The sequence below is a fragment of the Oryctolagus cuniculus genome, chromosome 13, assembly GCF_964237555.1.
Source record: "Oryctolagus cuniculus chromosome 13, mOryCun1.1, whole genome shotgun sequence".
Taxonomy (NCBI): Eukaryota; Metazoa; Chordata; class Mammalia; order Lagomorpha; family Leporidae; genus Oryctolagus; species Oryctolagus cuniculus.
The window spans coordinates 27,564,987-27,577,228 of NC_091444.1; the positions used below are offsets into that span (position 1 = coordinate 27,564,987).

At 41.0% G+C, this 12,242-nt stretch overlaps 1 protein-coding gene across 4 annotated transcripts in view; it reads left to right on the forward strand.

Moving 5' to 3' along the window:
- RPS6KC1 (ribosomal protein S6 kinase C1) overlaps nucleotides 1–12,242 on the forward strand; it is a 183,155-nt gene that overhangs the window by 158,832 nt on the left and 12,081 nt on the right. For all 4 annotated transcript variants that reach the window (XM_002717514.5, XM_017347788.3, XM_070055300.1 and 1 more), the window contains one exon: nucleotides 11,317–11,399. In XM_002717514.5, the coding sequence (XP_002717560.1) occupies nucleotides 11,317–11,399 (83 nt within the window). The remainder of the gene's footprint in view (nucleotides 1–11,316; nucleotides 11,400–12,242) is intronic.

The window sequence follows — 12,242 nt, forward strand, 5'->3', positions numbered from 1 at the left end:
AACCAGGTCTTTGTCCTTCTAAGCAATCCTTCACAAATATTTCCTTCAAATACATGTTCTTAAATGCGAAGGTTTTAAAAAGTTAATGATGAGAGGGCAAACAGGATTTCAGAAGCTCCTTTAATCACAGCACGTGTGGCAGTCTGCTTGCCTAACATAGCAACGAAGCATCGGAGAGAGATGGAGAGCGAGAACGCTGTGCCTGTCATTCCCACAGTTTTCAGTTAGCCTTTTCCCCATCAATCAACTTTAATGGCTTTGGTTGGGTAACACTGTGACACCCGATGGCTATTCAGAATGGAGTTGTTGTGATATGATCAATGGAAAATGGAGCATGCTGTTGGTTTCTTTTTTTTTTTTCCCCTACCAGAAATGCAGGGGGAGAGAGCAAGCAAGATTGTATAGAGCTCAGAATTATAATTATAATCAGTCAACCAGAAGTCCTGCAGTGGTTACTCATTGCTTATTTGATCTCACAAGGAAACGGTACAGTAATGATACCTATAAACTCCCTTGAAAAGTAATACTTGGCCCTGTGGTGCTGAATCAAGTGAATCGAAGGAATTTTGACCCAAGTTGTGCAGATAATTGCAGGAAAGCTCAGAACGTGGTTGCCAGGTCACCACGACAACCAGAAATTCAGAGCTGGGTGGTGGGAGAGAAGCGGAGTTCCGTATCTGGCCAGGCCTCGCCTAGAGTAGCTGAGTGTAGCCTGTGCTCACTTCCAGTTCCCCACAGTACAGCAGGCATAGGGTTCAGGTAATTGAATTACCTGAAGAGCAACTGAATTAATAATGAGGCGGTGGCAGGAAGCAAGACTGGAGACAGATGAACGAAGCAAGCAAATGCGTGTTGGGTGGAGCAGCCCGGCCTCCCCCCTCACCTGGCGGTGCTGGAAGCAGCACAGGGCCCCAGCTGCTGCAGACTCTTCTCCCTGGAAAGTTCCAGGCTCTGTCATTGGTCTTTTCTGAATGATACACTCATGAAGTGGGCTAATGTGGTCCTGGGAACTTGCAAAGTTCATATACCCTATTCTACAAGTATGGCATTTGAATAAGCAGTTGAGTACACTATCAGAGGGCTTTATGGGGTATAGAATGGGTAATCGGGCAGCCAATGCTTTTGGAAATAATATCAAATGAAAAAAAGGGCGCAAAATGCCCATTTGAGAGGACAGACTAGGCAGTGAAACTTCCAGGCCTGGTCATCTGTCACCGTGAGCCTGGAGGTCTGCTCCTGAGAGGTGTTGGGAGATCTTAGGCAAGAACATTCCTTCTGTCCAGATTAACTCACATCACATACAGGCTCCCTGTGACTGCAGTGTGCCTTCGGACTTTTAAACTCGAAGCTGATAAACTTTGATCATTTATTTAGTTTATAGCTTTAGAGGAACAATCCAAGGCTGAAATGAAAATGAATTTTTCTTCTCCTAATTGCTGTGGCTTTTAGTTTTGCTTTCAGTCATAACATTTTTGTCTTCTTTGTGTAAACTAGCAAATCTGTCTATCTAAAATAATTCCAAGGGGATAGCTAGGTAGTGTAGTTGTCCTACAGTGTACTTCAATAAATTTGGTTTTGATAACCTTTAAAAAAATACTTCTGACTGATAATACTGACCTCAAGAGAGCAGCAGCCAGATAATGTAGCCAGTTTACATGGTTGTAACACGGTTCATGTAATGAAGTGCCAGATTCCTTACGTTGAGAGGGATAGGGGAAACCGTGAGTTGCTTTCCAGGCCTGTCCCCTCTCTGCTCCCAGGGTGTTTCAGCGTTTTCCCCTTGGTGTAGCACATGCCACCCATGCCAGAGCACACTGTGGCATGCATGCAGCAGCAGTTGTTATTCTGCAGAGGGAGCGTGGATTGGTGTCCGCTCTGCCACCCAAGTTTAAGCCTGGAATACCCGTGGTCATCAGCTGACGCACCTGCACTCTCACCCTTTTCTAACCTCTGTCTCAACCTGAAGCCAAGGATGCTTGAGAGAATATTGGGGACTTTCTATACTGGAATATGTCAAAGTGCAAAGGGCTGGATGTAGATCTCTATGCTCAATGGGATTTAAAGAACACAGTGTGATGAGGCCTCTGTAGGTGCTTTGAATGCCATGAATGAACAGTGCTGCAAATGCAAGATTGATATATTTATTCAACAAACATTAAGTGCCTCCTGTGTCCCAGGCACTGTGCCTGGGAGTCAGAAATAAAAGCCATAATTGGTATAATATTGACAGTTACTTTTGAAGATTTCTATGAAAGGGAGACTACCCAAACAGAGGACATATACAATTGGTTAACTAGGATGTTAATAGACCTTTATAGGTGAATAGTTGTATTTATAGAATGGTAATTTACTGAGCTAACAAAAGACGTGCTTAGCTGTCCCTGTTCCCACAGTTTAGTTCCATATATTGTTGGACACAAAAAATGCTTTCTTCTGTGTTTCTTTCTCTTTGCTCTTTAGTCATCAGCTGTACTGGAAGACTAATGCTCAGCCCCTGCATAGAAAATCTTTATACACAGCAAGAGCTGGTGAGAGAAATTGACGAGGATTTTGTAATTCTAGTCCCTTTCAATTAGCAACAGATGCTGCCGGGAGAGATTGTGTGGGGACACAGTGCTGTTTCTCTACTCTAGCTGACATGGAATGCTCACTGCACAAGAAAGATGTTCTTTTCCTTGGTCCAAGTGTGTCACTAATGAGACGTCAGATTTTTTTTTTTTTAACCTTTCTCTGCTCTTAATCCATGAATGAAGTCTGTCTTCCTTGGAAGAGAGTCAGGAAATTCTTGACCAATTGTAACAGCAGTTAAATCTTATTAAACACTTAAAGACACTGTTTTCTCTTTCTGATACTATAAAAGTGTACACAGTGCTTAATTTTAAGATTTTCTGTAATTTTTCTTCTTGCACTGTCTTCTTGCACTGTCTTCTTCTCTGGATCCTAAAAATTCATTTGTTTTTGTCACTGTGTTTATTTGCCATTCTGCCAAAGTATACTTTCTCCTGATTATCCTTTTAATGTACTACATGGGGCCACCATTCTGATATTTGGATTGAATGTTGTATTGTTTAAGTGAAAGATTCTTTCAGCATCTGAATGTTGATTTGAGTGTTACATGAACACGTTATTTGCAGAAGTTGCTGTTTTCTCAGTGATTTTTATGTGGCCTTTAATAATAGTTCCACAGTTACTGTAAATGAGAGTGGAAAAAAAAGTGTAAGGTTCTATTTATGATAAAGGAGTACAGTTAAAAACAGTTTAGGAGAAATATTTAAGTAGTTCTAAATTAAAACAGAATATTTCTTTCTTTAAAAAACATTTATATATTTACTTGAAAGGCAGAGTTACTTAGAGAGGGAAAGACAGAGAGAGAGAGAGATCTTCCGTTCCCTGGTACACTCCGCACGTGGCTGCAACTGCCAGAGCTGGGCCAAGCTGAAGGCAGGAGCCTGGAGCTCCACCCAGGTCTCCCACATGGGTGACAGGGACCCAGTCACTTAGGCCATCTTCTGCTGCTTTTCCCAAAGACATTAGTAGGGAGCTGGATCAGAAGTAGAGTAGGGGCCAGCGCCGTGGCTCACTTGGTTAATCCTCTGCCTGCAGTGCCAGCATCCCATATAGGTCCCGTATTCTAGTCCCGGTTGCCCCTCTTCCAGTCCAGCTCTCTGCTGTGGCCCGGGAGGGTAGTGGAGGATGCTCAAGTGCTTGGGTCCCTGCACCTGCATGGGAGACCAGGAGGAAGCACCTGGCTACTGGCTTCGGATCCACGCAGCGCCAGCTGTAGTGGCCATCTGGGGAGTGAACCAACGGAAGGAAGACCTTTCTCTCTGTCTCTCTTTCTCTCTCACTGTCTAACTCTGTCAAATAAATTAAAAAAAAAAAAAGTAGAGTAGCCAGGTCTTGAACTGGTGCCCATACGGGTTGCTGGCATTGCAGGTGGCGGCTTAACTTGCTGTACCACAAGTTAATATTTGTATATGTGAAATTCTCTTCTAAGAAAATTCTGAATGTGCTGCATTTTCCATCCTGTCTTGGTGTGAAGATAGCAGCAAAGGGCATCCTGCTGGAGGGAAGCTATGGAATTTTCTTAGAGGTGTTTGGAATGAGGATGGGCAACTCTGTTGTTAGTGGAGATAACGAGAAGGAGAAGATGACCCGAGTGGGTCTCCCTTAGTGGAGAAACCAGGAAGCAGAAACCTCTGGTCCCAGCAGTCTGACGGTGTGTCTGAATGCGGAACATCACATTCCTTTGTGTGTCTAGCATGTTAACAGACGTAAATTCTGAATTTGGGATGTTGAGGCAACACAGTTGCTTAAAATGTAAGATGCTTTATACAACTTTGTGAAAAGGTTGGTCTATTTCTAGCTTCAGTTCAATATGGGTTCTCTACTTTTCTCATTTTTCTATGCAATTTCCAGCAGAGTTTTTGAGAGGTGTCTTTGACAAGTCCATGGATTTAGACTGTGTAGTCTCCAAGAGCAGAGTCTGTAGCCCGGAGGTGAGTGAATGTCATCTCCCTGTGCTGGAGCCCCAGAGTGCCCCCAGTGTCTCTCACATCCCCTCCCCCTCCCAGGCTGAGAGACTCTGCTTTGCTGCTTGCCCTCCCGTCCCATGCACAAGAGATGGCTTAGGGTTCCCTGAGTCTAAGCTTTCTGCCTTTTTCACTCCTTTACTCTTCAGGAACTGGGCTTTATTATAGTTACGGTTTTGAATTCAGGCGAAACAATGTGATTTTTGTCTAGAAGAGGGAAACTTTTTTTTTTTGAAAGATTTATTTATTTATTTGAAAGAGTTACACACAGAGAGAAGGAGAGGCAGAGGGAGAGGGAGAGAGAGGTCTTCCATCCTCTGGTTCACTCCCCAGTTGGCCAATCTGACGCCAGGAGCCAGGAGCTTCTTCCGGGTCTTCCACATGGGTGCAGGGACCCAAGCAGTTGGGCCATCCTCTGCTGCTTTCCCAGGCCAAGTAGAGAGCTGAACTGGAAGTGGAGCAGCCGGGTCTCGAACTGGGGCCCATATGGGATGCTGGCACTGCTGGCAGCAGCTTTATCCTACGCTACAGCGCCGGCCCCAAAGAAAGAGACTTTGAAATCTACAACTGATTATCGTTAAGGAGTCCACAATGACTTCATTCCATGTTTTAGCAAGGTCCTTGGCAATATGGGTTGCCAAGGCAGCCTTATTTTGCTGAAAAAATATCCTGGCTTGTTAAAGAATGTTCCATGAGGTGTTAAACATGAGTAAAACAAAGGCAGGCCAAGCACATTTTATGTTGTGGTATCTTTACTGTTGGATTTAAACCTGTTAATTCACTGTTAAAAGATAGTTTGAATCATTAGTATGAATCAGTGAGGTTCTGTATTGAAGACAGAATGTCAGAATTGAGAGTACTGACATGAAAGTTCTAGAATTTTACTGAAGCATTCACACATTTGATGTCCTTAAGCATTTTTGGATGAGTTGAAGTCTAATCTGGAGCTGATTCTGTGTCTTCAGTACATTAAAAAATGACAGTGGTTCGATTTGGCGACCCTGATGCATTTCACTTGCCACCCAGGGAAAGGCAGGAGTGGCTGTGCAGAGAAAGGAGAAAGGGGGGAGCTAACTCAGCAGAAGCCCATTCCTTGAGCATCTTATGTGAATGGAGGGAGAAGTTAGATAAAAGGCTCAGGCGTGCTTTGAAAACACTTCCAGGGTGTGTAAGATGTAGAAAGAATGTCAGAAGCCTGGCTGTCCTCATTTTCAGGGAAACTTAGTGACCCATAGCCAGGCCCAAACAGCAGCATAGCCAGAGCCCTGGGAATACATCTGTTTCATGCACAGACAAAAATCCGGAGTTCTTTGATATCACCATCTCTTTGTGAGTTTTGGTGGAAATGACCTGAAAATTGTTCTCTGAAGGAACAGGTTTAGTTTTTCCCCCTGATCATTCTGCTTAATGCCTGCCTGTAGGAGCTACACTTGTGGAGAGGAAGGGAAGCTATTTTACCCAGCCTAGCAACGGCACATAGAGAACAGTCCTGGGGGAAGGGTTTGCGCAAAAATGTAATGCTTTGGGTTTTATAAGAGCAACATTTTGGAAATTGACAAAGCAGTGATAGGATTTACTCTATTATTATAAATTTTTTCTGGTTTGCAAGATTTTTCAAATTTGAGGTAGAAATTTAAAGGGATTTCTCAGCTTTGCTATACTTTTGAAATAACCTCACAGATTTATTTATTATTTCTTTACATTCTCTACTTTTGACATTAGACATATATATCTTGTGTTTGTAGTAAGTACCCTATAGGTTTATATATAAATCAGTGTTCTTGTTTTATATTCACATCATTTATTTATTTATTTACTTTATAGAAAGCTTTTATTTAATAAATATAACTTTCATAATTACAACTTTTAGATTATAGCAATTCTTCCCCCCCATATCTGCCTTCCCACCCCCAAACCATCCTACCTCCTATCCCTCTCCCATCTCATTCTTCATTAAGATTCATTTTTAATTACCTTTATATACAAAAATCAACTCTATACTAAGTAAAGATTTCAACAGTTTGCACCCACACAGACACACAAAGTATAAAGTACTGTTTGAAGACTAGTTTTATTGTAAATTCTCATAGTTCAACACATTAAGGACAGAGGTCCTACATGGGGAGCAAGTGCACAGTGACTCCTGTTGTTATTTACATCTTTTATATAAGTTCTGCAAGTAAAGCAATGGATAGCCATATGACTTCAGGCTTCTTTTGGGTAATACAATTTCAGTATATATCTTAAGATTTTAATCTAAGAATTATTGGTCCTTAAGGATATTAAAAGGACAACTCAAGCCCTTCATTCTGATAATTAAAAGAAAAAATATTTTTATGTCTTAAAACCTAAAAAGAAGAAATTCCACAAGTTCTGACCTTCATTTGTTCTAATATTTAAGCTTCTCAGCTGGTAGGAAGTTCTTTGTATCTTTCCTGGAGAACTCTTTGTTGTAGCTTAGAGTCTATGAAGATCAAGGACCATTGGTCCTGATGTCAGTTTCATGTAATTAGTGCATCCCTGCTAACAGAAAGTCATTTTGAAGAGCTGCGTTGTTAAGAGGGTGATTTAAAACTTGTTCAGTGTCTTTTTTTCCGATTTTGTGTTTTGTTATCCACCTTGGCTGGCCCAGTTGAGTTAAAGATGACATTCAGCCTAGCTGTCGTGTACTTGGAGAGGCAATTTTTCTTAAGTGGGACCCGCAGGCTCTTTGGTCTGAGTGCCATTAGAAAACTGAACTGTCACATCCAGGAGGAGTGAAGAAACAGAAAATCAGGGAAAGGCAAGGACATAAGCTGTCAGGGAGGAAGAAAGGTAAAAATCAAGGAATGGTGGGAAAAAAAGGGATCATGAAAGAAGTTGACCATGGTTACAGTGCTAGGTGTCCCAGCAGTTATCTGACTTGTGCATGCAGCATCCAGGATGAGCTAGCAAGCCCAGTGGGGAGAGGGAAAGTGAGCCGGCTGTAGGGACTCTTGCTGCGGTCTTCATGGCCTCACGTTCATATCGGGGCTCATCAGACACTGTGGCAGTCGGTCTACATTTGAAATGATATGGTGGTCATTATCTACCTGTGTAGGACCCTGAGAGGAACCTACCAGGGCTTTGAAAGTGGCACAGAACTGATGACCCTAGTTCTTCGATTCCTTCGTTGAACAGGTTCACAGATACCAATAAAGGAACAGACACACCTCCTCTGTCCCATGAAGTTCCTGTCAAACATTTCCTCCCAAGTACTTCTGACTGCAGTATAGCACATGGGCAGCCCAGGGGACTGGTGAAATAGATTCTGAGTTTTCTTAGAAGTCTTTTTATCTTGCAAATCGTGCAAATTTCACATGATGTCCCGTAATAGGTGTGTGTGTCTTTTAGTAGTAACACAGTATCTCTCTCTCACACAGAGTCTCTGAGGCTCAGGAAGATGCACTATACATGTCTGACAGTTTCAGAACGCCCTCCCCTCTGTCCCCACCCCACACACTAGGCCACATTTCATCTGGGGTGCAGATTCGCAGGAGTCACGTGGGAGAACAGGCATTCCAGGCAGCTTTTGGTGGCCCAGGCTCTACTGGAGATGATACTGTAGGTATTTGCTGAATTTGCAAGGTACCTCTCTGAATTATATGAGCAATTGGTGACATAAATCCACCTGAACAAACCTATACTCACTTCTAACAAGGGACCGTATGAGCACAGACTTGAGGGGTAGTTCTAGTCTAGCACACTCAAAACTGTTCATTTCACATGCCTCTGAGCTGGCTGGGTCCCAGGTCCGTTGTCTTCTTGGACACAGAAATAATATTCTGCTTCTCTCAAAGTCGAATTGGTTCTTTACAGAGTTGCCTGGAAATTTTAAATAATTCATGTCAAGTGTGAAACCCAGCTCCTTACGTATGGTAAACAGCCCGTGCATGTTAGCTGCTATTTGATTGTGGAGACTATCATCACTGCAGTGTGTGCCTACTGTGAGCAGAGCAGCATTTGTGCATGAGCGCGGCCTGCTGGTGGCACGTTCAGAACAGATGGTGAAGAAATAATTTTGCGTCTGGAATTGTGAGCAGGTGAAAAACCTTTATATCAAACTAAGAAATATGAGTATATACTGCTTGCTGTATGATGAAGGTAAATGGAATAAGTGAAATTTTTAAGCAAAAAGGTGTTTAAAAATGAAACCATTAACTATGCTAGTGGGAAAATGGATTTTTTTTTTTTTTTTAGTTTTACATTATTTAGCAATGTGGCCAAAGCATAATAGTTCTATGGAGTATTAGTGCCTAGTGTGGTACCTAGTTTACACTCCCTCTTATAGCTGCTTTGTGTATCTTGCTGGAATGAATCTGATAGGTTCAGACCTTTTTATGGAGGGCTGATTATATATACATGCCTGATTAAGCAAGACATTCGAATGTTACTTAATGGTCAGTGAGAAGCCATTTAAGATTTTTGAACAGGGAAATGATGTAATCCATTGCGTGCTTTATTATACTGGAAGGAAATGTACAAAAGGTTATATTTGATGACATAACTATAGTCAGTTTTCTGGTTTTGCTTTTTTACAGTTGCTAAACACGTATCCTCTCTAGTAGCACACTTCTGAAAGTAATAGTGGCTTTCTGGGGGAGGTAGGGAGTAGGAGTGGGAAGTATATCTGAATCTGGAAAGGGGTAGCGTTGAGTCACTGAAATACAGCCCCTCGGGATTATCCTCCATGAGAATTCCTATTTTAGGGAACCCCAAGTATCAGAATCATGGAATGTAGAGCTAAGTTTAACCCCAAGATCTTCAGATCTTCCTTTCACATTATGGATAAGTGAATTCCTGAAGATTCAACCCAGGACTCTAGATTCCTAGCCCATTTTTCTTTCTATCCTGAATTACATGAAAACTGCAGAGGAAACTTCATAGGTGAACACACTTAGGGAAGTTTGTCCTATATTTGTCGTCTTCTTTGCTGCAGGGTCACGAGCCTGAATGTTTTTGGCTTTACTCTTACTAGATGGTACAATTCATGTAAATCACTAAGATAAAACTTTTAGGGATGGATGTTTGATGTAGAGGTTAGGGCATCACTTAATGATTGCTCACTTTGCATTATTTGAGTACCTGGGAGTCATTCAACAGCTGGGAGATATCTGTATGTCTGTGCCCTGCCTCTACCTTTCAAAGAAATAAATGAATTAAATTAAAAAAATTTTTACCACCCAAGAGGCAAATTACTAAAAACATTTATGTTTTCACCAGTCTTTTTTGTAAACATATACTTTTAAATTAGAAATCTGTTGTTTTCTAGCTTTTTTTAAAAAATCATATATATATATAATTTACTTACATACATAAATCTTATGTGAAGACATCATTTAAAATGGTTGTGTCCCAATCATAGAGATGTCCAGCAATGTTTATGATTAAGCCTCTGTTGTTAGATCATTCTTATTTTCTCAAACCGGCAACTATTTTACAACTACAGATGGTTCTATAGGAGCTGTCCAGGTATTCACACAATAATTTGGATTAATGTTTTTTTCTTTTTACTGCCTCACTGAGGGCAGGTAGTTATAGAATCCAGGTTATGATCTGGCACTTGAAGAGGACAGTAGGTTAGAGAAGTGCTGGGTGCCAGGGGCCATGGTTTCATGCTGTTAGAAACCCAGGAAAAGGTAACTTGAAGGAGTTTTGTGCAGTAGAGTAATTTCAGTATTTTGCATAGGAATGGCTGTTTTGTCTTGTCTTGTCCTCCATGACCTTTGCTGCAAACCTTGAAGTCCATGCTGTTCTAGAACTTCCTGGTGTTCTTACACCATTGGTGTATTAAACAGTGGTTAAAAAGACTGGATGCCTACATGCCCCTTCCGTTTATTACCTTCTGCCTTCCAACCTAACTGCTTACAAACTTTAGGATATTATGAGTTGTAGAATACCTATCGTCAAATTAAGGGTATTTTTTTCAATTAAGTGGGAATGGAAGGGTGGAGGTTGGCAAGGGAAAACTAATTGAATGTCATCAGGAAAGGATGGACAAGAAGCCATCAAATAACGATGTAAGGTCCAAAAGTTGCTGATTTGTTCAGGACGCTGGAAGATGATACCTAAAAACTCTCATTATGTGTAAATGCTTGTGCTGGGGAGAAATGGGCATAACAGAAAAAACTGTAATTTGTAAATATTCTAAGAGCTCTTATTTTAGCCAGTAGTTCCAGTTGTGGCTTAAAACAATATATCTGTACTTCTAAGTAACAAAATGAGTAGATTTGCATTTCATATGCTCTTTCTTAGTTGAAAACCATTGATTATGTAGGGGAGGGACGATGACACTGCTGTATGACATTGGACAGGGCTTTTCACCTCCATGGTTTCTAACCTCTTAAGTAAAAGGATGATTAATATTGCTGTTGATAATTTTTGAAGTTCCTTCTGAACCTAATGAGTCTTTATTTTTAAAACAAAAGAAGGCCTCTGAGGTAGAATTGGCTATCCCTTCTGAAATCTGAAAAATTAAGCAAAATGCTGATCTTGTAGGTTCATGGAACTTTTAAGTACAGCATCTTGAAGGTGTCCCTCTATCAACTAAAGAACAAATGTCTCAGTTTAATATATGACTGCATAAAAAAACTGCAACCACAGTAGGTGACCAAAGGGATAAGTAACTTTCAGGAATTTTGAAAGCCCAGTAGTATTTAGTATATGCTCTCTCAGCATTAAAAAGGTCACCTTGCTAATACATGTTAATTTTGAAAGTTTAATTGACCTTTGGAATTTTAATATCAACCTTTTTTGGTATGTTTAGAGGTTGGAGCCATCACGGAAGAAACAGAAGCCTGTGACTGGTGGAGTCTGGGTGCTGTCCTCTTTGAACTTCTCACTGGCAAGGTAAGCACTGACCTGGACGGTTAATAAATTGATCCAGATGCTACCTTGATTTCCAATTGGGAACGTTAGCCTTTGCCTTTAGTTTTTAGGTCAGGGACTAAGTAAGAAAAGCTTTGGTGCCAAAGGCAAGCAGAGTACTGGAAGTCTTATCAAGATTATAGATTTTTTAAAAAGTCAAATTATATTTCTTTGAATAAATTGTTGGTAAAATTGCATCACAGTGATACTTAGGTATAAGACTTAAATTTTTTTTTCTGAATTGGTGAGTCTGCTACTATCAGATCTTTAAGGTTCATTAGTATTAGATGTATTAGAATTCTCTGGATGTTTTAAATATCTTGTTTGGAGCCAGGATGGAATTCTGATTTTAGAAAATTAATGTAGATATTAAAGGTAATATCTTTTTTTCTCAATACTATAATTTTTTCCTACTTATACTAGCATAACGAAAGAATTTATACAATCTCCGATAAATAAATTTTATACAAAGCTTTCTTTAAAAAAATATTTTCGGGGCTGATGCTGTGGCATTGTAGGCTAAGCCTTTGCCTGCAGTTCTGGCATCCCATTTGGGCGTTGGTTCATGTCCAGGTTACTCCTTTTCTGATCTAGCTCTCTGCTTATGGCCTGAGAAACAGTAGAAGATGGCCCAAGTGCAAGGGCCCCTGCACCCATGTGGGAGACCCAGAAGAAGCTCCTGGTTTCAGATTGTCCCAACTGCAACCATTGTTGATATTTGGGGAATGAACCAGCAGTTGGAAGACCTCTCTCTCTCTGTCTCTCCCTCCCTCCCTCCCTCCCTCCCTCCCTCTCTCTTTCTGTAACTCTGCCTCTCAAATAATT